Below are 26145 nucleotides of genomic sequence, written 5' to 3' on the forward strand. Positions count from 1 at the left end.
AATAAGAGAGGTGAAGACATTTTCCAAGTTGAACAAGACTTCTGCATGTCATGATGGTTCACATAGCTTATCAATCACTTTTATGTCTTATCTCTGTGCCAGTTTATGAACTGTACAAAAGATGTCACTCACTTTCTCCATTGGACCACCGACCTCGGCATAGCATTCCTCTCCAAAGAGACTGAAAATATCAGTTTCTCTGATACAAAAATATCAAAAATAACTCTCTGACTTAGGTGCCTTGCACTTGGTCTACTTACCTTATACACTTCCTTGCCTTGAGCTTATAAGAACTTAGTTTTCAGAGCAGCCAATTATTATTATTTTACCCATTTTACAGAAGAGGAAACTAAGACTTCTAGAGGTTAAGTAAATTTCCCTCTCAAGTCACAGAGATAACAGGTTCCAAAGTTGAGCTTCTAACCCAAGCAGTTTGACTGCAAAACTCACGCTTAACTGTTGTTCAAAAATACCTGAGTTGGTATTTCATTATGTTTTTGAGACATATTTGGCTTTTTTTTTTATATCATTGTGAAATGTATCCTAATGATTTTAGGGTTACTTCTTCATCCCAAATGTGTGAAACTCTGTGTTCAATTTTCAGGCTAGATATTCACTATATATGTTAGTGTCAGTATGTCTTTATATATATCAGTAAAACAGAGCAATTATGCTAGAAATTTGCCTCAATGTCTCTCAAATATTAAATTTAATAGTTCCAACAACAGTGTTTAGACTTTTTTATTTTCAAGTGATATCGTGTTCAATTATGTCATATCAAAACTCGATTCAGTTTCCTTTTGTTGTTATTTTAAAAAATTTGTTTATACTGTCAAGTGAAGGTAAGTGTCATAAGTCCTATCTGGTGGGTGTTGGTCCATTTTAGTAATCTATACTTCCCTAAATTAAGAACTTGTGTTATAATGTCATCTTCTTCCTCTTGGTCCCAAAATTCCCTTCATAATTCTCATAATGTCATTGACAAAAGACAAAGGAAGAGCAAATTTTTTCCCTTTGAGGCAAAGCAAAGCAGATCTAAGCATTACCTATATTTATGCTTGACAATAATAATAACATATTTTATGAACATCTCTCCCAAGTCATTACTATGTCATTTTTACTATTCAGTCACAGTATTTTATTCATAGCCTGACTTTAATCAGAGTGGTAGCAGTCTTTGTGCACACACACAAAAAGTAAGTGCTATTAATATTTTCATAGTGTTTAAGAAGTATTTATTATAAAATAATGTACTTTGTGTTTTATAAATGATCAAACAGTAAAGAAATCCAAAAAATTAGAAGTCTCCCATTTTCTCTAAAACATCTGCCCATGCTAACTCTCATTCCCAAAAGGAATGATTAGTTTGCCAGTAAGTGTTATGGTAATGTTGTTTTGTTTTATGCAAACTAACTTACATGAAAGCTAGCACATACCCTAAACTACATAGCATTTAACGTGGCTATCATTTATTCATTTAAAAAGCTTTTCTATAAATATCTTTCTTAACTGAAACTTTTAAATTAGATTCTCCGGTAGGGTTATTATTGTTGAAAAGGTATTATTGTTGAAAAGGTTATTATTGTTGAAAGGTAGGGTTATTATTGTTGTACATGCCCATGGTACAAACGTTGACTATAAAAGCAAATAAAATGTAAAGAAAGTTACATTTCCAAGCTGGGTATGATGGCCCACACCTATAGTCCCAGCAGCTACTCAGGAGCCCAAGATAAGAGGATCCTTGACACTCAGGAGTTAGAGGCTGCAGTGATCTATGATCACACCACTGCACTCCAGTCTGGATGACATAGCTAGACTTTAGTGAGCCCTGTCAAAAAAAAAAAAAAGAAAAGAAAGAAAGAAAAAAAGAAACCTTTCTACTGCAGATCCATGGTCTCTGCTGCCAGAAAGATTTTACACATATTAAATCATAAATCTGTTTAAAATTAATGCAACATAATACATACTCTTTTGAAAAAGAATATATACATTGCTTTGCTTTACTGTCTTAGAAATTAGAGATCATGGCATACCAGTGCATCTCAATTTCCTCCTGCTTCATAGCCATAGTTTAACAATCACAGAGCAGTATCATAACTGGCTAAGTAGTCTTTTCAGGATGAATAATTAAGCTGTTTCCATTCTTTTGCAAGTAAAAATAGCAAAATAGGTATGAAGTATATCCTTGGTCATCTTTGTAAATGTGTAAGAATACATTCAAAGGATAAATTCCTACAAATGAAATTTTCTACAAATGAGATTACTGAGTCATAGAAAAGAGCATTTTAAATCATTGCTAAATAATACCTAAGGTGCCATCCAATAAGGTTTCCTCAATTTATGAGAATAAAAGAGGCCTGATTTAGAGCATTTATGTTGGTGCCATCTTTTAAAGAATTCCTTATTATAGTAACACTGAATAAAATGTCCATATTGTGCAACTAAGGGTTTGTCAGCATACATTGCGAAGTAAAACTAATTGGAACTGTTTCAGACCCTCCTGGCCCTTAAGTGCCATATTGTATCACAAAAAACTATACCTGTCTATAGCTATATATAGTTATTGAGGTATGTTGCAGTTGACTTGTTGTAATTTTAAGAGGAAAATATAAATTACATATGTATTATATTCATTAGTGTTTTGGAGTCCGTCCATTTTTTTTTTTTTCCCCTTCTAAGCTTAACAATTTTGGTAGGTTTCTAAAAGCTCACAAGCCCTTAGGCACTTCTCCTCTAGTGCTTCATGGGTTAAGTGTCCCTGGAGCTAATTTGAAAAGCAAATTGCTTCATTCCTTCTCTTTACATCTTTCTTTCACACTGTAAAGATTTTTAAGAGCTGTTTATTCCTTATTCTTCTGCTTCTTGATTGGTTTGATAAATCTTCTGATCTTTAGCTGATACTCTGCAGGAACAGAAATATTCCTAATTTTCCTAGTGCTAGAAAATAGTCACAATGGTAAGTAGGTCAAGTCTGTATTGTTTAGGGGACAAGGAGATTTTTGTTGTTTGTTTTGAAGGAGTGATCCTTGGGAAAATGAGGCTCCGGGTGCAGGTGAGTGGTAGATTGTGACATGGGGCTGCTTCCTTTTTCCTGCAAGCATGTTGCTGCTAATGTGTGACAAGGAAAGCATTTTGTGTGAGGATGTGAGGCCCCAGTAAGTTTCTCAAAGCCACACTATCTTTCTTCTTATCAGGAAGCATTTCTCCCAGTACTTCAAAAGAAGATAATGATGCTTGAAAAGACTCAGGATTGAACAGCTCTTAGGAAGCTGCCAGAATTCTCCTTAGACGTGGTGACTACAGCACCTTCTCTGTTTCTTAAGAAAAATAAGACCCTCACTTCTGTTTCAATCATTGTAAGCACTAGGTCATTACAAAGTTCAGTGTATTTGAGATTAATGAGAATCCAAGCTGAAACTGGGCTTTTGGGCCACTGTTTTCTTAACCAATCTCCCCATTGTGGTTGGAGTTTTTCAGCACCGCCCTCAGGACAAAGGGGTAGGGGTCAGGGGCACGGACCGCGGTAAGAGGGGCTATTTGCGTGGTCTGTTTACAGTTACTCGCTTTCAACACTAAGCCAGCCTTTCTCCACATCTCGGGCGAGCCTCCAGCCTGAGGTTACACTAAGGGCCCTGAGGCTCCCAGGAGCCAACAGGGCAGCTTCCCTAAGGGCGGTACTAAGGAATTTCACCCGCAGGCACTAAAAACCACGTGAGCACAGGAACTCCAGCCTCACTCCACTTTGTGCACCGGGAAGGGCCGTTGCGGGGCGCTCCAGGCAACGCCTCTACTGCCAGCCAATGAGGAGCGGAGGCCGCGTTGGGTCTTCGCTGATTGGGCTGCGGTGGCTCCGCCCGCGGTGCGCGCGATCCTCCCTCCGGGTTAATAAAGTCTGATCCCGAGAGTCAGAATGACCGGCTTTTGTGCGCTCGCAGTGGGCTGTGCTCGCGGTATTTAGCTGCCTTTCGCCTGATTCGTTTGGCTTTCTCCTGCCCTGACTCCCCGGTTTCGTTGTTATATCTTCCTCGCTCTTTTCCTCTCTCCTGCTTTCGCAGTTCAGCATGCAGAAAAAAGATGCTTCTTCCGACGGTTTTCTGCCTAGCTTCCCACGTTTCGCCACGCAGGCCATCCATGCGGGCCAGGATCCGGAGCAATGGACCTCCCGGGCTGTGGTGCCGCCCATCTCACTGGCCACCACGTTCAAGCAAGAGGCGCCGGGCCAGCACTCGGTGAGCTGGGTCTGTCTGGGGCAGTCCAGAGTTGGGAGGGAAAGTAGATACGGCTTTTAAAATAAAAAGGCACGTAAATAATTTACAAGATGATTTATAAACTAGGAAGGCAACCGAAAGGATTTTTCTACCCTGTAATTCTTGCAGTAAAGCTTTGTATTGGTTAGGTCCAGTGATCATATTTTTTTTTTGCTAAGCAGGACTGGAAGGAGTAGCTTGTTCAACTTGCCATATAGATTTGGACTGAAATTCATGTGATTTTGGCAAATTTGCATTTGAATACTGAGGTTCATAACTTGTTTGAATTACCTTGAACAGCAAAAATTTCAAAGATATAGTAAGGAGTCACCTTAAAAAATATTAAAAGTCTGATAATTTGCCTTGAATTAAGACCGTTGCCAATAGCTGTATTAAGTGATTACTATGTGCCAAATATATACATACATATATAGTATCATGTGTATTACATGTATTGTCTCATCTAATCCTAAGAACAACCCCATTCTGAACTGAATTCTCATTTTAGTGATGAAATAGCTGAAATTTGGGATGTAACTAGGTTAAGGCTAGTAAGTGGTGCAGCTGGAATTCACACCTGCTCTAGAACCCCAGACTGAGGTGCCAGACTACACTATGCTATACTCCAATAATGGTAGTAGTAATTTAACCTATTGCATCATTTAGCAGTGTGGCTTAGTGATTAAGAGTGCAAGTCATATAGTTAAAAGCTAGGTTTGAATTCAGACACGACTTCTTCTGACCTGGGAGACTTTGAGCAGTTACTTAACCTATCCAAACCTCAGGTTGATCTTGTATAAATGGGGATGATAATAGTACCTACCACATAAGTTGTTGAGATGTATGTAAAGGTGTATGCTACATGATAATAACATGGCAGTTTGGTTTTTCACGACATTCACATTTACAAAATTCCATTTGATCCTCACAACAACTAAGTAAGAGGGCCAGACAGGTATTATATACATACCTGTTACAGAAAAGGAACTGGCTCAGAGTCATACAAAAATGACTTGCAAAGCCTGGAAAAAGAGCTTTGTTAGTCACATAGCTTTTTTCCTTCTGAGAGCATACTTTTGATGGATCTTGGAGAATTTAAAAGTTGCTGAGGTTTCCAAGAACTTAGTTAACCTTTGTAGTTCCAAAACCTTGGTTATGCTTTGAAATCCACTTTAGTGTGTTATGTAAGGTGAGCAAAATTCTTATAGACTTAGCCCTATGTTTTGTGAGGTAGAGTTGTAAGGGAAATTCTACAACTGGTTTGGAATACTCTTATCTACTGTATTTTGAAGTAAAAACTGTGAACCCAATCTCTCTTCCATGCATACAGTTTGTTCCTGGTGTGGAGTTAAGTGAAGTGTGGCTGCCCAAGCTTTGGAACTTGGAGCTTTGGAGAGTAAGAATTAAATATTCTGAGAAAGCCAGCAGGGATGTTTAAATCCACAAGACTCTGCTTAATACCTTTAAAGAAATCAGTTAAGATGACTAAAGGGAATTTTAAGAGCTCAGTGAGAAACACGTAACTTACCAGTTCCATTTGGAAAGCCACTGAATGGGTGATGCAATTTGCCACTGAAATGTGCGTCTTTTCTCCCTATAAATACCTGCAGTGAATGTTTATGGAAACATGGGTACCTTTCTGTGGCAGGAGTCATATGAGTGCAAGCATTTTTTTCTGTTTGGCAGGTACAGCTGCAGGTCATGGTAAGGAGGTGATGGTGAGGAGTGGAGAGGATATACTGGAGCCCTGTGAAATATGTCTGTTCAATTTGTCAAAAACAATCAAGCATAGCAACAAAACTTTTAAAAATTATTATGACTAATACAGGCAGGTTGTGATTCAGGAAAAAAAGTGTAAAAAGTCATTGTGTTTTGTGATGTGTTAAATGAGGCAGGGAGAGAAAATATAGGATTTTTAATCAATATTTAAATCCTAGATTGGAATTTTGGCTTTGACACTCCCTAGGTACTATAATATTTGGCTTCACATTCTTCAAAGCAGGTCATGAGGATTAAATAAAATTGTTACCCTGCAACCAGGTGGGTCATGCTGCCCATCACACTGAGACAGCAGGAGTTGCAGCAGAGAAAGAGTTTAATATTGCAAGGTGCCGAGTGAGGATATGAGAGAAATTTTTCAAGTCCATATCCTTGAGAATTTTGGGTCTAAGATTTTTTTAAGTGGTTTGGTGAACAAAGGGCTAGGGAATTGGGTCTGCTGATTGGCTGGGAATGCAATCATAGGTTTGGGAAGGAGAAATTGTCTTCTTGGCTGAGACAGTTCCTGGGTAGAGGGTCGCAGGACCTGTGGGATCAGTCTCATGCATGGGCACTGGTGTCATTGTTGCCAGTTTGTGCCCCTGAATGCCGAGTCCAGAAGATATCTCAAAGACCAGTCTTAGGTTTTCATGTTATCTATGGAAGCTACTGGGGAAGTCATAAATCTTGCCGCTGTCAAGGATACCTGATGCTTATCTCATTTTATCCTCACAACACTTTTATGAACTAGATATCTGTATTTTATTCCCATTATACAGATATTGAGATTGACTCTTGGAAATGGTCAATAATTTACCCACTGGCATGCAGCTCATAAGTGGCAGACACAGAATTCTAATAGAGTTTGACTTTAGACCTCTCCACACCACTACATCCGTAACATTGCCACGTTTCTGTCTAATGGCAGGACATATCATGACTAAAGAAAAGAAAGTCATCACAACAGGATGAACAAACTCATAGTTGTGGAGATGTCTACATTAGGACTCTAATAATAAATCTCTTAGAATTAACTCTAATTTCTTTTCTTCAGGGTTTTGAGTATAGCCGTTCTGGAAATCCCACCAGGAATTGCTTGGAAAAAGCAGTGGCAGCCCTGGATGGGGCCAAGTACAGTAAGTGGTTTCCATTTCACAATCTAGAATTCATTTTTAAATGTACTGAGAAAATCATATGCCTTTAAAGAGGAAAGTTGAAAAAGAAAAGAAAAGAAAAGAAAAAAATCCCTCCTGCAAAAAGAGGCATAGAATGTAGAACTGGAAAGAAATAAAGATTAGCTAGTTCAAAATTCTTATTATATTTAGAATTGGAATTCTGTGCACAAAAATCCCTCATTTGGTATAATCTGCATATAAGTAATCATCAGGTACAAATAAATATAAATAGAAGCAAAATGCCAGCATTTACTATTTAGTTTTCATGTGAATACAGTCTTCATCTGAAACCTCAGTATAAATAGATAAAAATGAATCTTGGCCGGGCGTGGTGGCTCACGCCTGTAATCCTAGCACTCTGGGAGGCCGAGGCGGGTGGATCGCTCAAGGTCAGGAGTTCGAGACCAGCCTGAGCAAGAGCGAGACCCCGTCTCTACTAAAAATAGAAAGAAATTATATGGACAACTAAAAATATATATACAGAAAAAAATTAGCCGGGCATAGTGGCGCATGCCTGTAGTCCCAGCTACTCGGGAGGCTGAGGCAGGAGGATCGCTTGAGCCCAGGAGTTTGAGGTTGCTGTGAGCTAGGCTGACGCCACGGCACTCACTCTAGCCTGGGCAACAAAGTGAGACTCTGTCTCAAAAAAAAAAAAAAAAAAAAGAATCTTAATAACACTGTCTGTGAGAATATAAACTTTCTTATACTCTGGTTCATTCACCTGATAATTTGTGCCTCCAAATAGAACCAAGATCTATTTGCAATAGCCAATAACCCATGAGAATATGCTCTCAGAGATTAAAAATTAACTCCCTGAACCTTTTTTTTTCATGAAGGGAGTAGATTGCTGTTAAACCAGCCTTGTATTTTATATATAAATGATACTAAATAAGGGGAGGGTAGCGAATAGAAAATAAGAGTCTTATGTATCCTTCATGATTAAATTTATCAGACAGATCTCAGGTCTGATTTTGAGTTTTGTTAAAATCTTTGCTGAATTGTATATCCATATAGTTAATGAAGGAATCGTGTCTTTGGTGTATGTGTTATGTTTGAAAGTTTTTAGTTTGATATTTTAAAACTATAATTTAATTGGCAGTCTCAGATTCTTTTAAAGAATTATTTCAAGTATTTCAGAGAATGTTATAACCAAGGCAGAATTGATGTAACACAAAAGTCCTTGCCTACATTATATATTTTTTATCTTGAAGATATTTTATTCCAATTTAGGTTTCTTTTGGAACTGGGTCTCACTTTGTTGCCTAGCTGGAGTGGAGTAGAGTGGCATCATCATAGTTCACTGCAACCTCAAACTCCTGGGCTCAAGCGATCCTCCTGCCTCAGTTTCTAGAGTAGCTGGGACTGCAGGTGCACACCACCACACCTGGCTAATTTTTGTATTTTTTGTAGAAATAGGATATCGCTCAGGCTGGTCTTGAACTCCCGGCCTCAAGCAATACTCCCGCCTCTGCCTCACAAAGTTCTGGGATTATAGGCGTGAGCCACCGTGCACAGACAGATATTTTATTCTTAAAATAGAAATTTATCAGAATATCAGAATATTAAAATCCAGAATATTAAAATCAAAATTTATCAGAATATCTCTGGCAACTCAGCCATGAAGGCTGTCCTGTCAGCAGCCAGAGGGGACATAAACTAATGCAAGTAAATACTGTAGGTGTTTTTTAACCTATAGGTTCAACTTTTTGGTTTCCTGTAACTTGATTTTTATTTTAGGTTTGGCCTTTGCTTCGGGTTTAGCAGCCACTGTGACTATTACCCATCTTTTAAAAGCAGGAGACCAAATTATTTGTATGGATGATGTGTATGGAGGTAGGTGATCTCTCTCATTCATACTGTGTCAACTGGTATTTTAAAGATAATAAAGTGAGTCCTGAATTATATTAACAATGTTGCCAGTATTATGGATTATTTATTGTCTCTTAAAGGTGTGATGGACACTTCTATGCTGTGTCAGCCTTGGCAAAGGAGGAGCATAAACACTCAGTGTCCATGTTCTGTAACTGCTTGTAAGAGAGATTGTTTAATTAGAATTCTATTTATGTGTTAAAAGGAGCATGTAAGACTTGATTAACTTTCAGACATAATCTGCTCTGGAAAAGATAATGTTTAGAGAGCATGTTCTAATAATTTAAAATTTTTACCTGCAATGAAGATGAACTATAACTTAGACAGCTCAACCCTACCTATGTTCTTCCCCCTTTTATTTTTTGGTTTCAGGGAGCCTTTTGAAAATTTGTTGAAAGCTATGGACTCCTTCTCCCCAAAAATGTTCTTAAGACTACACCTAGTATTTCACATTTTAATTTTCAGAGTCTCACAGATTGACCCCTTGAAGCCCATTCATGAATCCACATTTAAGAACTTCCATTCCAAAGAGATTAAATGTTAGCTATTTAAAGTGGGTAAGTGGGGAGAAGACAGACTTCCTCTCACTTTAAACAGGACTGATTTTTGTGTTCAAAACAACTGCAAAGAATTTTGTAAATGTACATATATATTTCAAATGCTTCCAAGTAATTAAAATGATTTTTAGAGGATTATCATTTTATATATTTCCTATCTGAACAAAAAGTTAAATATCTAAGTTCTTCAAAGGACGAGATTTACTTTAATCATTTTATCCCTCAGAAATTTGCATGGTGCTTTGTATTTTATCTTAGGTCCTTATCATAGTTTGTTTAATTGAAATTATAGAAATCTGAAATCTTTAGATACTTTTATAAAGTAGTATAAAAACCTCATGCCACTTGTAGGTACTAAATCCTGAAGATTGTTGGTTTTTAAAAATTATTTATATGCTTTTTCAATCTTACATTACCTAAAGTCAGTCCATGTAATATCAAAAGTCCAGTTTATCTTTGATGCTTAGAGTGTCTTTCTCGCTTTTTGTTTTTTGGCTATCAATAATAGCATTTTTTCCATTAAATTTGCATATATAAAAGTCAAATCCCTAAGGGTGTTAAGAAAAAAAAAATTGTTTGAAGTTGAATGATTTATCTTCTTTCACTATAAAAATGTAGTAGGTTTTTTTTTTTTTTTCATCTTATTATGGGGGATACAGAATTTGAGGTTATATACGTTGCCCATGTACCGCCTGTCCCCCCAAGTCAAAGCTCCAGGCGTGTCCGTTCCCCAGACAGTGCTTGTTGTACCCATCATGTAGGTATGTATCCATTCCCTCCCCACTCCCCCTCCCTGAGTCAGCACCTTCAAGCGTGACCATTTCCCAAATGGTGCGCAATACACTCATTATGTAGGCGTACACCCATCCCCTCCCCCCACCCCCCACCTCAGTCTGATATCCGATTAGTATCGTTCCCAGATGTGTATTTAGGTGATGATCAGGGAAACCAATTTTCTGGTGAGTACATGTGATGCTTGTTTTTCCATTCTTGGGATACTTCACTTAATATAATGGGTTCCAACTCTCTCCAGGAGAACCATAGAGATGTCGTATCTTCGTTATTTCTTATAGCTGAGTAATATTCCATGGTATACATATACCACAGTTTACTAATCCCATCATGTATTGATGGGCATTTGGGTTGTTTCCACATCTTTACAATTGTGAATTGTGCTGCTATAAACATTCGGGTACATGTGTCTTTGTTATAGAATGACCTTTTTTCCTTTGGGTATATGCCCAATAATGGGATTGCTGGATCAAATGGTAGGTCTACTTGAATCTGTTTAAGATATCTCCATAATGCTTTCCACAGGGGTTGCACTAGTTTGCAGTCCCACCAGCAGTGTATGAGTGTTCCTGTCTCTCCACATCCATGCCAACATGTGTTGTTTTGGGATTTTTTGATAAAGGCCATTCTCACTGGGATTAAGTGATATCTCATTGTGGTTTTGATTTGCATTCCCCTGATGATTAGGGATGTAAAATGTAGTAGTTTGATTTACATGGTCTCTTTAGTCTATTAAAGCTTCTAGAACCACATAAAAAAATTGAGAAAGTACAAGGAATAGTAACCAATTCCTTTCTATTACCAAAGTATAAATAAATGAAATTTATTTTGAACATTTAATCAACATTGGTTCATTTATTTTATATTTAAGTTTTAGAAGGAAATTCTTAAAAACGATATTGATGTTTCAGGGAGCATGCGACTTAATGGTTGAAAAGTAGACATTGAGTGTTTTGAGAAACATTTTCTGTTTCATGCTACTTGTTGTGAATATCTAGTGTGTTTTATTTGACTCTTGAACCTTAAGTTTAAAGTCCAAGCCCTTCATCTTATATTATGTACCTAACGTAAAAAAAGAAAAAGAAAAGAAAGTCCAAGCCTTATTATTCTTTATTATATTGCTTTTAGTTGCATTTTATTGGTGACTGAGAGTTTCTTTTATTTCTAAAGTGTTTATACCTGTAGGGAACAAACATTTCTTAGTACAATGTTCTTTCAATTTTATCTCATTCTCTTCTGCCTCAGGTACAAACAGGTATTTCAGGCGGGTAGCATCTGAATTTGGATTAAAGATTTCTTTTGTTGATTGTTCCCAAACCAAATTGCTAGAGGCAGCAATTACACCAGAAACCAAGGTAACTCAGCTAGTTTTAGGTTCTGCCTGTTTTCCTTATGATGTTTTGTTTTCATGATTTCTGTTTATTAAAGGATATGATTTAAATTGTATCAAAGAACAAATTTTATTGGAAGCCACTGGAAATATCACAAAGATTAAGATGGGTCTGGCATCTCCCAGGTATTATTGCATAATAGTTAGGTACGTGAAATCTGGAGTGGAATTCAGTTCTAATTCTGTATTATAGTTGGTGTATTATCTCAGGCAAATTATTTAAGCAAAGTCTCAATTTTTTCATTTGCAAAATGGGGATAATTGTATCTGCTTTTTATAAAGGTGATTGTGAGTATTAAATCAGATAATGCAAATAGAATGCTTAGTATAGTACTTCCACACATGGTAGTTGTTAAAAATTTCCAGCAAAGATACACACTTCTAAATTGTATTATCAAGCTAGTATTGGTAACAGAAGTTATCAAAAAGATTGGATTATAGAAAAGGAAGGTTGCCAAACTCTAAAACTCCAAGCATAATGTTTTTTCCATGCTGTAAGGGATACTGCTACAAATAATAGAAGTAGAGAATGGTCCACAAGCAATCTTTAGCCTCCATCCTGGGAAGCTTGTATGCTTCCGGAAGGTGTTTTATGCTTGAGTGAACGTCATATGTGATATTCTTTCTTGTAACCTCATTTAAATTCTGTGTGGGTAAAAGAAGGAATAGTGTCTTTTATAAGTCAGCCTTTTCCAACTATTTGTTAATGATTAAAAGGTTAGAATTGTACCCAAGATTATGTTGCAGTGAACGCTAAAAAATGAACATGTTTTCATGTACAAATAATTACTTTGCAGATTAACACAGGGGTAAGCTTTTGGTGATGAAGGATTGTTTTCAAAGGAACTTGTTTTTTTATCTTGCTTTGGAGAAAAGACACATTAAAATAACTGGTCTAGTCTTTCTCAGGGAAGAATGTAAATTGTGAGTATATTAAGTCTTGTCAACACAACTTTATATAGTGGCTCTTTACTGATTTGAATTAATACAGTATTCCCCCTGAAATATCATGTTCATCATTTGTAGTAGAATTTTTAAGTCTATGCAAAGCCTACTTCGTATATATGTATTTATTTTTATTACTCATTTTAATTTTTTTATTATCACTAGGAATAATAAAGCTTACCATGAATAATTTTTATAAATTCTTTAAATATTTCAATATTTTTATAAAACATGAATTATTGTAACCACCTTACCTTTTCCTAAGTAAAACTCTAGAATAGAAAGAGTATTAAACCAAATCTCTTGCCCATTTAAATAATAGGTAATAAAGAAAAGAATCATGAATTTTTTTTAAAAAGAAAACTGTAGATAATGTAATTCAATATAGTGGCATCTTGTTCAACAAATAAAATTCTCTTCCTTAGTCATTTCAATAACTGTCAAGCATCTACCATCTATTCATGCCTGAGTTGTTTTAGGTTTTGAGATATACAGATAAATATAATATTGTCTCTTTTTAAAGTGAGCTATAACCAGGTTTTCTGTCACTTTTCTCCTTCAGTCTAAAGCCGATGCTCTTCTAAAAGCCATAGTTACTTATTTTATAGTTTCTAGTGCATTTGGCATTACTTAAGTTCATATTAAAGACATTTTTGGCGTCATAGGGAGAATCTTTTTTAATGAAAATTACAGGATGTATTCTTACACAACCTGTGTTATTCATCTTTGAGAATAAAATTTCTAGACACTGAGCTATGTCTTTGGAAAATAATTAGAATAATTTAGCACTTTTTTGCTTATGCGTACATTATGTCATTTGATACTTACAACAACTCTGTAAGTATTACCAACCCCATTATATACTTGAAGAGAAAAGTTACTTAGCCATGGCCTCTCAGAAATTTGTAGGAGAGGTGAGAATTCAGATTTGAACTTTTCAACTTCATCATCCCTGCATTTCCATTATATAAAGTAGCCTCCCAGATTGTTACAATATATGAGATGTATGTTCAAGTATATTTTTATAAACTATTGTTATTTACTGAATGATTTTAGCTTGTTTGGATTGAAACCCCCACAAATCCCATCCTGAAGATGATTGACATTGAAGCCTGTGCACATATTGTCCATAAGCATGGAGACATTATTTTGGTTGTGGATAACACTTTTATGTCAGCCTATTTCCAGGTAAATGAAAATAAAATTTTTGGACATGATTAGTAGAGCAAACATATGTATAATTAGGAAAGGACTTACATTAACATTGTGATCAAACTCATGAAATTTTTATTAGACAAAGAATTAAATTTGGACCTTTCCTGGTATTAGTTAATATCCTTTCAAAACTATGTTGTGTCTCATACGGTACTTTGTGTTTTTTAAATGTAGTGTCAATGAAAGCTTTCTGGTTCTCTTAGGATGTGTGAACTCTGAGGACATATCCTAAGATTATGTGATTATATCTGCCATTCCCATGTACATAGTAGGCACTTGACTCTTTATGTGTTGATAATAAATAAAACATACTAGTTTTTAGTCACATATCATATGTTTTTATATATATTTTAAAGGAAAGGCTATACTCATTGATATCTCACTGTATTCACACATATTATTTCTCTCTTTCCAGTTTTTCTTCCCTTGGCACCTCATAGATTATGCCTAGACCTCTGTATCTTTAACTTATTTGTATTATGAATTGCTACGTCATTTGTTTTACATTATAGCTGTATTAATATTTACATAAATATATTGCTCTTATATTAGTCTTTTTGGGCTCCTATAACGAGATACCATAAACGGGGTAGTTTATAAACAGAAATTTATTTCTCACAGTTCTGGAGGCTGGGAAGTCCCAGGCCAAGGCACCAGCAGATGCAGTGTCTGGTGAGGGCCTGCTTTCTGGTTCACGGATGACGCTTTCTTGCTGTGTTCCCACATGGTGGAAGAAACAAGGCAGGTCTCTGGGGCTTCTTTTATAAGGGCACTAATTCCATTCTTGAGGGGTATACCCTTATGACCTAATCATGTCCCAAAGACTTTACCTCCTAATAACATCACACTGGTGATTAGATTTCAGTGTCTGAATTTGGGGGAGCACAAACATTCAGACCATAGTATCTCCTTTTACACTGTCTCCTTTCCTACCTACCTCTCTACATTTGTTTCCCCCTAAGACCAACCCTCCCATATATCCTTCATTCCTTTCCTTTTTTCTCTGTTTTTAACCTAGGTTCTTCCTCTTTTCTGTTTTGCTTTTCTTGACAGATCATGTTGGCATCTCTCTCTGATTGACCTGTTGTCTGCCTTTTCCCCACTGGTTCTCCCTCCCTTTCCTCTGAGTACCTAACTCTGTTTCCTTTCCTTGTTAGGAGTTACCTTCTCCCTGCTCTGTTCTTCCTGCTTGTATCTTGTCATACTTAGTACACTTCCTGTAGTTCATCTTTATTCTGCAGAGTTCCTGACACCCAGCTCATTGTCTCCAGCTCTTCAATTAGGTGGATATTTATAGGTTCTATTGTTTATATTTATCCACTTTGGTTTGGGTCCCTAAAGTTGACCCAGGCTGTTGCCTCCATGTGATAGAGTGACTCCCTGGACAGTTTCCATAAACCTGTCCTTTACCTCTTCCATTTTATTTGAAGGCACTGTCATACTTTATTTTCTTTTCCTGAAACATACTTCCTGGCTGCAATGAATTCAGAAAGCTTCATGAGCCATCTGCCTTTGGCTCATGCTATATCTTTGGCTGCTGCTTGTATCAGGTCAAGGAATCTGTTTCCAAATGAAAATCCCCTGCCATCATCTATTTGTCACAGGTGATATTCAGTATAGGATTCTCTATCCCCACTTCTTAACCCATATGCCACTTACATTAGGCCAGTTAATAAAGGATGGCTTTAGCTGAGTCACAGTGAGTCCTGTGTATTCCCAAAAAGATTGCCTGGATTTTTTAGCCTGGCCCCACCCAGGTTACTCACCCGGCCTGGCCTTCTTCCTCCTATTACCGTCACCAAAGTAGGTCCAGTTTTTCTACCTGTTAGAGGCCCATATCATTGTGCTCATACCAAGGATTGCAATTTATTTCGACTTGAGTCCATTCCAATTGCATTAATCAGAATCCTATCATCTCTGGATAGCCATGTAAATTGTTTCCACAAAGCAAATCTCCTGAAAAGGTCCTCTCATTGTCTTATCTTCACAAAAACTAAATATATTCCCATTCTTCCCTGCCTTTTTTCTTCCCCGAGTCTTCTGTAATTCTCAGAAAGGGCAAAATGGACACACCAGTACAAGGTTTCAGAGTAGTGGCTACGAAATCAGGCAGGCTGGGTGTGAGTCCTGGCTCTATTGGCTTGTTAATCTGAGGGAATCTATCTCACTTTTCTTAGTCTCTTTTCCTCATCTATACAATGAGAGCCTAAGGTACTGATTTTATTCAGTTAGGTAAAGTATATTGTGCAGTGCTTCACTGGTTTATGTAAATATTTAGCATGGTTCTTAGAACATAAAATGAGATCAACAGATATTAGTAATTGGTTTTAATTTTTCCTTCTCTTTTGACCATACAGTTTACAGACATTAACACTAGAAGAGACCTTAGACCTCATCTGCGTTGATCCCATCACTCTAGCAAAAGATGGGCAAGCACATGCAGAGAGTTCTTTGGGCAATACCTTAGTTAAAACATCCTATTTTTTAAACACGCTAACTGAAAACGTCCCATCACCACCTACACTAATATCTTCCAAAGACTAAACAATTCTACTGAAATTAAAACACACGTATACTTTTATGTTGAAGAACATGTTAATGGAAAGAAGTTGATAATATATTAAGTGGGTAAGTGAAGTATAACTTTAACTCTTTCTGTGAACAAAGACATTTAAAGACATAAAGATAAAGGATGAGCCTGGAAGATACTATGTTAAGTGAACTAAGCCAGGCACAGAAAGACAAATACCTCATGATCTTATTCACATGTGGAATCTACAAAAAGCTGATCTCATAGAAGTAGTGTCTAGAACAATGGTTCTCAGACACTGGGAGGGGAAGGGGGAACGGGGTGGGAGAGAGTGGTCAAAGTCACAATTAGAGAGGATGAGTTAGTTTTGGTGCTCTAATGCACAGAAGGATAACTGTAGCTAATAACCAGGTATTGCACATCTCTATATAGGTAGAAGAGAGGATTTTAAATTCTTCCTCCCACAAAGAAATGATAAATGTTTGAGGTGGCAGATATGCTAATTTCCCTGATTTAGTTATTGTACAATGTATACATGTATTGACACATCACATTATACTCCAAAAATATGTATGAGTATTGTGTCCAATAATAATAATAATACAAAAAGAAAAACAAAACAAAAAACTAAAGGATTAATTTGTAGGAAATCAGGTGGGAGAACACAATCCGAACAAATTTCTTTATAACTGACTCTACACATGGCAAAACCAGTACAGGTATCTGTGGGGGAATTGGTTCCAGGATCCCCCCCCCGCCCCGCCCCAGGACCAAAATCTGCTGATGCTTAAGTCTTTGATAGAAAATACCATGGTGTTTGATAGAAAATAGCATAGTATTTGCATCCTCCTGTGTACTTCATATCTTCTCTAGATTTCTTATAATAACCTAATGCAATATTCATGGCATATAAATTGTTGTTATACTGTGTCGTTCAGGGAATAATGACAAGGAAAACAAGACTGTACATGTTCAATACACACAACTATTCATTTGTTTTCCAAATATTTTTGATCCACAGTTGGTTAAATCCATGAATGTGGAAGGCATGTATAGGGAGGGCTGACTGTATAGTAAAAGTAGTTAGGATTCAAGATCATGATAAGCCAAGTGTAAATAATCATAGCATACATCATAAGGTTTTAATGATTTAAAATCTAAGCAGATTAGTTTATACTTACTTAACATAAAAATTGCTGAATGTTTATGTTAACTTGTTTATGAGTTTAATGAGTCATAAAATACCACTGAGTCTGTTGTAGGTAATAAATTTAAGCACTGGTCCGTAACTGCTATAAGGAAACAGATCTGGGAGATGTGTTGTCCTGGTTCTATCTGCTATTTCCACACAAATTATGCTTTCAGATTAAATACTATGTCCAGTACTTCATATTTTTATTTGGTGGGAGAGAGGGAAGGGGAGAATAATATCACAGATCCTGGAAAATTTTAAGATGTACATATTTTTACCAAGATAGTATTGATTAGAATAAGAATGGAATTTACAATTGCAAATAGGCAGGTTATAAAGCATATTTTCAAATGGTTTATCACTTAAAATAAAAAGCTTTTGTTTCTTTTAGCGGCCTTTGGCTCTGGGAGCTGATATTTGCATGTATTCTGCAACAAAATACATGAACGGTAAGATGTGACAATTTACACTTTGGATGTTCTTTTCCGTGGACTGGTGAAAATAGCATAGGGCTTGACATTTTGATCTCTTTTCTTCTACTATTAAGTATGTATTTTTCTGTGACTCATGTAAAAAGTAAAAAATTGCACTTTGATTATATGTAAGATTTCATTTATACCAGACAAAACTATGCTCATGATTTACGAGAAGAGAATTAAAATTTACTATAGAAGATTGTGTTTTTATCCTGCTGACAACTGAAAAAGAAATATTTAGTTTTTGTATCATTTTTATTTTATTATTTTAGGTATAGCTTTTGCTATTGTCAAATTGAATAAAGTTTACTTAAACTTATTTTATAGGACTTTTTCCTTCAAGGTTTTTTCAAGGGGAAGTCACATTTTAGAAATTATAAAACAAAGAATAGATATAAATTGTTTTTAACCTAAATGTTTTTGTTTTGTTTTAGGCCACAGTGATGTTGTAATGGGCTTAGTGTCTGTTAATTCTGAAAGCCTGCATGATAGGCTTCGTTTCTTACAGAATTGTAAGTATTAAAAAGCCCACATTCCTTCTTATGCTCTCAGTGACTATATTTCACATTTGTATTCCCATTAAATGTTGTGAAGTGATAACATTCTGAAAATGGAGGAAAACATTAGAAATAGAAGGAAAAAATTCTGAGTTTTAGAGGAAAGTAGAAAAAATTGGGTTATAAAAATATAGCATAGCAAAGCTATATGATATGACATAAGGAATGAGTTTTGTTATTTCATGTTCATGTTAATTTTAATCATAACTTGTAAAGCCTAAGTGAATTTTTAGTTTTAAGGCTTATTGAATTTTTTCTTTTTGTAAAAAACATTTGAAATGAGGGCATTAGTATACTATACTTTTTATATGGAATGATGGTTAATTTTAAACAGCACTTCAGGTATTATATAAACTTACATTTTCCAACAGACATCTAAATACCATTTCCTGTTTATGTTGTTTAGTTTATCTCAAATGTGGATAAGGATTTAACCATTGCAATATGACAGATAAGATAAAAACATAATTAGGATTAAAAATACCCTTTTAGGAAATAGCTATTAAAGTCACAAAAGGAGACACTGAGGAGGGAAACCAAAACTTATTGCTTGATAAGTGTCCTTTCATTTAGAAAAAGTAGGAATAAGGTATGTATTCAGGAGGCATGTGAAATCGTCAGCTGCTTTAGACAAAGGCTACATAGAATGCTGGTAGAACATTAAGTAATAATAGGAGTTGAACTGCTATTTCTCTCTGTATGTTGTAATAATTTTTCTAAGAAATATAAGGGTAGATTATGGGCAGTATGTCATTTCATTAAAATCATAGAAAGGACTATTTATCTTCCTCTTTGAAAAGTTCATATCATCATGTTTTCCCTTACTGTTTCAGATATTCATTTCTTCTAATTTTAAAGTAAGTTTCTCTAAGCATATTTTATATTTCATCCTCACGTTTCTGATTTGATATATTTACTTCCTAAGACTCAAGCACTGAGCCACGTAGCTAGCTTCTCAGGGTCAATACAATGAAAGAAAAAGGCCAGAGAATTTTCTGAGTCCCACCCCATCTTCAGACTAACTCAAGATATGCTCATTTTGCAGCTCTTGGAGCAGTTCCATCTCCTGTTGACTGTTACCTCTGCAATCGAGGTCTGAAGACTCTGCAAGTCCGAATGGAGAAGCATTTCAAAAATGGAATGGCAGTTGCCCAGTTTTTGGAATCAAATCCTGGGGTAGAAAAGGTTGTTTATCCTGGTATGTTAATTTGATTTCTAAACAGATATGTCTATACTGGGATTTTAACAGTTATGGTGAGCATCTTATTTATGTAACATTTATTTGTAAGTTAGGTAATTTCATATATCGTTATCTTTGTCATTTATTTTTGAGTATTGCCATGTGTCAGTCTCTGTGGTACTAATGTTCTGTAAACTCTGTGGCCAAAACAGAAGGAGAGGGGGCTGATGGGAAGGTCCCGGGATGACCCAAGCACACAACATTCATTGTGCATCAAACCTCTCTCCCATTGACAATCTGCACTTGCAGCCACTGCCCAGTGCCAACACCGCTGCCCAGCCCCACCCCAGATCATCAGGCACCAGACTCTCATAGGAGCAGGCAACTTGGATCCCTCGCCCGAGTGGTCCCCAGTAGGGTTCGCAGTCCTATGAGAATCCAGTGATGCCACTGATCTGACAGGAGGTGTAGCCCACGCGGTGGTGGGAGCTGTCAGGAGTGGTGGCAAAGCCACCTGCAGCCTCCCTGGCCTGATGTCGCCTACTTCCTGCTGCATGACCTGGGTCCCTGGGGTTGGGACCACCGTGATAGAGGTTTGTCCGGATTGAGACTTGATAATTTATGTGCCAAAATTCCCCTGAGGGTCTCTTACTTCCTTTTTGAATTCCATCAATTTTCTCAGCATCTAGAATTGCTCCTGTGGAGATAGTGAACTTACATGCTACTCTTTGAATTTATTTTACCAATCCTTTAAGCTGGGGTGGTCTTAAGGAAATAGTTTTTTTAAAAATCCTTTTGCAGTAACTAGCTTTGTAGTCTTGAGTATACAGGAGAATTTAGATTGGCCCCTGTCTGCAAGGAATTTAGATACACCAAGCAGAAACACCTATGAGATGAAATGCCCTATTTGTATTGTAGGTAAAGAGCTGTGACTGGTGTATATTTTGGATGGAGGGAGGGAGGAGAGTTTTGAGCTGTGCCCTGAAGAATGGGCAGCATTTGTTAAAAGGGTATGGAGAACGCGTTTCAGATTTATTCAGCCTGTGTTTATTAATAATAAAGTTGGCCCTGCCAACTATGGGCCAGGCTTTGCACTAGGAACTGGGACCCAATTATTATCAAATGAAATGGATTTGCTCCCATGGAGCTAGTCTGGTGGATAAGACAGATATTAAGTAAGAAATTGCAGAAGGATATAATTAACAGGGGGGGGTCTAGGTTAAAGAGACAGCATGTGCAAAGGTCCTGGGATGAAAAGGTTGCAGTGGCACTGGCAGAAAGAAAGCTGGAGAAGGTTCAAAAGATAAGTCAATAGGAAGCTGGAGAGACAAGGGCCCACACAAGTAGTCAGATGGGAGCCTGCGATAAAGCTCAATGTTAGGCTTATTTGCAGTTTCTTTAAGAGGACAGTGAAATTTTTCCCCCCAGTGACATGTTTGACTCTGAAATATGAATTTTATTCTACCTTGTGATTACAGGGTTGCCCTCTCATCCGCAGCATGAGTTGGCAAAGCGTCAGTGCACAGGTTGTCCGGGGATGGTCACATTTTATATCAAGGGCACTCTTCAACATGCTGAGACATTCCTCAAGAACCTAAAGGTAAACTTTCAAAATAGCTTCTTAAATTGTCGAGGTAAGAACTCCTTATATAGCAGTTCATTATCTCTCACTTCTACCCAATCCAGGTAACATTTTTGTCACACCCTTAAACCTCTTTATTGTGAATTTCATTGGGTTAAAAAAGACTTCCACACCAATGACACAGTGGTAGACATCTCAATATGTCTGTTTGCTTAACTCTCCACATACTACGATCAATTTGGGAGGGACAGAATGTTTTAATGCATTGGTGTCCCAATTTATCTAAAAGTAAACCCCTTTTTCAGATGAAATAGGTGAAACCTCAAAGTAGTGTGTAGTTAGTGCACTGCACAAAGGCTGTTGTGAAATCCATCCTGCCAGTGGCTTTCCAAACCCTGAGCCTTGCAGGCTGCATCTGTCTGGGCTGAGGGAAGGGGAAGCCTTTGTCTAATTGTCACCAGAGGCAGGAGGCTTTGGAAGAGAGGCCTGTGTACCTTCACATACTGGGCTTACCTTAAACTCATGCAGTTTAAATAGTGCAGGAAAATAAATAGAAACCTGCCAAATTAGTCAAAGCCCTCCTGGTGTGACTCAAATTTGATACAGTTATGAGAGTAATTTTTAAAACATTTATAAAAGGCAATGGCAGTTAATAGTAAGTAGAAAAGCTTCGTGGTTTTTTTTTCTTTTTTCCTCTGCCAGTGAGGAGTTAAATGGGTATATTTAATAAGTGATAGTATTAACAAGTAAGTTTATATAACTTGGCAGACATTTAAAGATTTTCATGTTTATATAATAACCACAGAAGTAGGTGTCAAATGTAATAATTTTGAGGTTTCGGAGCTCATATTAAGTATCACTTAAGTATAGAGTCAAATTAGGAAGATATAGGGGTTTCACTTGGATCAGGTTTTAATGTTTTTAATAAAAGTTTAAACATACTATATCTAATTGGTGAAATCATTGTTATGGACTTTATTTTCATCTTTTCTCTGAGTTTCTTGCCAGGGCCTTTTTATTAAAAACATTTATTTTTATATTTTAGTATTTTTATTTTACAAAAAGGTCTCAATTTATGTTTTCCTTTCTATAGTTATTTACTCTGGCAGAGAGCTTGGGAGGATATGAAAGTCTTGCTGAACTTCCGTAAGCATATTTTTGTTTTTCTCAATATTTTAAAATTGATTTCAGGTTTAATGATTGTTTGGAAAGGGAGTATGATAAAATCTGGGACATTTCAAGATATTTAACAATAAGAATATCATGGCATTAAGTGATTAGAATGGACTGTAACGGAGTCAAGATGCAGACCCTGATAAAATCTAATGGTGGGCTGCTTGTCAATAGGCTGTGTCCTTCCAAATGTTGATTCCTTCCTTCTTCTGCCTGAAAGAGATTCCAGCAGTAAAAATGTATTCTCGGATCTCTGACCTCTGATCCAGGGCCTATATTCTATCTACTTGGCCTTGGAGTGGAGATTAGAAACTTTGTACTGTACCCAAAATGAGATTAATAATTAATGATTATCATTTATTAATTACCTGTCCCACCAAGCATTCCTGATCTATATGTTGCCTTTGCTGCATGCTGCTATGACAATATATTGTAATTATTGCAGGAGTAAGTCACCATCATTGCCTAATAACTTTCAACTGTACTAAATGCACATGGTATATTTCTGTGCTTTCATTTTCATGAACATTTATGGAATAAATTGTCTTGGCAGCGTTGTGTTGAGGAATGTCAGGGATTAACAAAATATAGGCACATTTTCTGCTCTCTCATAGTAGTTTATAGTTAGAGGGAGAGTCAGGCAATCTCACACACTTAAAATATGTATGATGCCCCCATAGTGATTTGAAATAATTCATGTAACACAGGTATCTTTTTTGTTAGTCTTTCCAGGAGATGCCTGCTAGTAAGTCTTGATGCACAAGAGGGCACACTAAGCATATATAAAATTGGTTTATGTTTCATAGTAATGAAATGTATATTACTTTAAGACTGTCTTCTTAAAAATAGACTTCTCCCAATTATTTAGGGATTTGGTTTAAAGTTGTGTGGCCCTCCGACACTCTAGCTTGGGTGATCACCCTTTTGCCGGTGGATGAGTGGATTTAGGTCAGGGCTTGTCTGTTGTATCAGCCTTTATTCTGTGCCCCCAACTACGCTGCAACTAGTGCAGCCCTGCAATAAGGTAGGGAGAAAGAGTGGAGCCAACGTGTATTGGCTTAGTCTCCCAGCCTAACAAAACATATGACCTCTGTGACCTGAGAAAAGTTACTTATATTCTCTAAGTCTCAATATTCTCATTTGCAAAATGTGGACAAACGTACCTAGCTCTTAGGATTGTTGTGAGAACATGGGGAAAAAACTCCCAAAGCCTTGGTTCATAGTAAATACCCAATAAATATTAACTACTACTATGAATTATTATTTTTTATTTGGCATCTACTACATTTCAGGTACTTATAAGCCCTTCATGTAGGTTCCTTTACTTAATGCCTGTGAAAAACTTTTAAGATAGGTGTTATCCCCAATTTTTATCCATTTTTTAAAAAATGAATTAATGCACACCAATCAGCTAGCAGAATACTTGCCTCATGGTAAGCACACAGTAGGTGCTATCTGTTATTTTTTCAGAAAAAGAGATGGGCACCAGGAATAGGTGGTAACTTTTACAAGTGCACAGAGCCAGTATGTGGAGGGGCTAAGATTCATACTGAAGTCTCCTGGTCTCTGAAGCCTTAGTTCTTACTTCTACATGTATACTCTCTCATAAGGAATTAAGAACCTGCCAGGGCAGAACATTTTAGGGAAGATGTTTGTGTGTAGAAATTTCATTAGAATGATAAAGGGAGATATCCATTTTCTCAGACCACAAGTGAGATTTTCTTTCCATGGGTCTGAAGTAAGATAGGAGAAAGCGGCTTAGTCATTGGTTTTTCTGGTGATGTGCAGGGAAAGGAAGAGTGTTAGTTGCAATATACATATTGGGGGTAAGTAAGACTATACGCCTCTCCTCCGTTATGCCTCAGCCCACAGAGATTTCTCCCTGCACTGAAGTCTAGGAGTCTTTTTGTCCATACTTGTCTGGTGTTCTCTGTAGACCATTTTGTTTTGTGATTGTCATGGTCTCTAGCTGTTGCTTTGTTGCTCAGGGTAAAGAAAATATCTCATTCTTCTTGGTGTCCCAATTCTTCCTATAGTGCCTGACACATAGTAGGTGCTTTACCCTTACACATGTTGATAATGGTGATGAGTTGCTAGACAGTTTGGCAAATTCTTGAAGGCCTCTATGCCATGGGTTATATGCTGGGGTTCTTGATGCTAGTGGTTGCTACTAGTGCTCCTGGGTTGTCTTTCCCTGATGTGCTTCAAAAGGTCCAATTCCAGATTGATCCAATAATCCAAAGAAAATAAATTCTGGCAGGCTTGTGTTCCCAGAGGCCTTTTATAAGTAGCTGTCCAGCAAGTTGGTCATAGGGTATATCAATTGTCGTCAAAACCTCATTCAGGGAGGTATTGAAATCTACACACTGGAGGCTATGCCTGTCCCTCCTGCATGGGAGTGCTTGGCAGGGATCTTCAATGTCTAGAGCTAGTCTACCTTACCAATGATATAAACGGGATTTTTAAAAATCTTGGTTTTCACTTAAAATCCTGATTAGAAGAGATAAATTTCATGATTTCCCATTGTTTTGCCTGTTAAAAATTATACGGGTATGAAAAATTTGATATTTGTGAATTATGCCTCCACTGACACAACATAGTGATCACATATTTGCTCATGTCTCCTTCCAGGGCTATCATGACCCACGCATCAGTGCCTAAGAATGATAGAGATGTCCTTGGAATTAGTGACACACTGATTCGACTGTCTGTGGGCTTAGAGGATGAAAAAGATCTACTGGAAGATCTAGATCAAGCATTGAAGGCAGCAGTAAGTGTGATTATTTGTGTGTGTGTGTTTCATCTTGGGAGTGGGGATCAGTGTATTTATAAAGAGTGGTGTCACTGTGAACTCTAAAGATTTTCTCTTCCTTCAATGGACAGGGTATGTAAATATACGGGGAACTCAGTTGAAGTAAAGATTTAAAGGATGGTAGTGTTCAGAAAGGATTTCTTGAGGAGCTAAGGTTTTTGCCTACAGCTTTAATAACATATTTTTCCTGTTCCTTGTTATTACAGCACCCTCTGAATGGAAGTTGCAACTAGTATTCCAGAACTGTTATTACAAGCTGCTTCCTGAGAAGATAAAATCTGAATAATTTAATGGATGATTAATGAATTTTCACAGAATTTTCAAGTGAAAATGTTAAGGCACCTCATTACTTTTCAGAACTGTAACTTTCCAGGGATCATTCCTGTTAGAAACAGTTTTCTGTATCTCTTATAATTGACAGGTCAATTCTGTTAATATGTTTTTGTTGATTTTACTATATATTTGCCTCTGAAGGAGGTGAAACTTGTGCTGCTTTTTGGGATCATGTTTTTTTTTTCATAGTCTAAGACTTATTTTGATCCTGTTTACAATATAATGGTAATTCATTTTTGATGTTTCATGAAGAATTTAAATTATTAAATGAACATTCTTTAATCAAGTGTGATTTTTGCATATTGTTGAAAAGAGCATTGAAGGCAATGGTTTACCCTTAATTATCATAAGCCAAAAATCAA

The 26145-nt window shown here is 36.7% G+C and overlaps 1 protein-coding gene across 1 annotated transcript; it reads left to right on the forward strand.

Moving 5' to 3' along the window:
* The first annotated feature begins 3921 nt into the window (after positions 1 to 3921).
* On the forward strand, positions 3922 to 26145 carry LOC138390688 (cystathionine gamma-lyase). The gene is made up of 13 exons (XM_069480142.1): positions 3922 to 3950; positions 4056 to 4229; positions 7060 to 7141; positions 8918 to 9013; positions 11644 to 11753; positions 13790 to 13921; positions 18062 to 18119; positions 18581 to 18658; positions 19749 to 19901; positions 21362 to 21483; positions 22559 to 22611; positions 25270 to 25408; positions 25657 to 26145. Exons 2-13 carry the CDS (start codon positions 4062 to 4064, stop codon positions 25681 to 25683), a joined length of 1218 nt encoding a protein of 405 aa, XP_069336243.1. The 5' UTR covers positions 3922 to 3950; positions 4056 to 4061; the 3' UTR covers positions 25684 to 26145.

Source organism: Eulemur rufifrons, chromosome 8, assembly GCF_041146395.1.
Source record: "Eulemur rufifrons isolate Redbay chromosome 8, OSU_ERuf_1, whole genome shotgun sequence".
Classification (NCBI taxonomy): Eukaryota; Metazoa; Chordata; class Mammalia; order Primates; family Lemuridae; genus Eulemur; species Eulemur rufifrons.

What these genes read in the sequence shown, in the direction of transcription:
- LOC138390688 (XM_069480142.1), top strand. Translation starts at nt 4,062, where the DNA reads ATGCAGAAAAAAGATGCTTCTTCCGACGGTTTTCTGCCTAGCTTCCCA. An exon ending in TGCAACAAAATACATGAACG is followed by an intron (nt 18,120 to 18,580) that starts GTAAGATGTGAC and finishes GTTTTGTTTTAG; the next exon opens with GCCACAGTGATGTTGTAATG. An exon ending in GCTTCGTTTCTTACAGAATT is followed by an intron (nt 18,659 to 19,748) that starts GTAAGTATTAAA and finishes CTCATTTTGCAG; the next exon opens with CTCTTGGAGCAGTTCCATCT.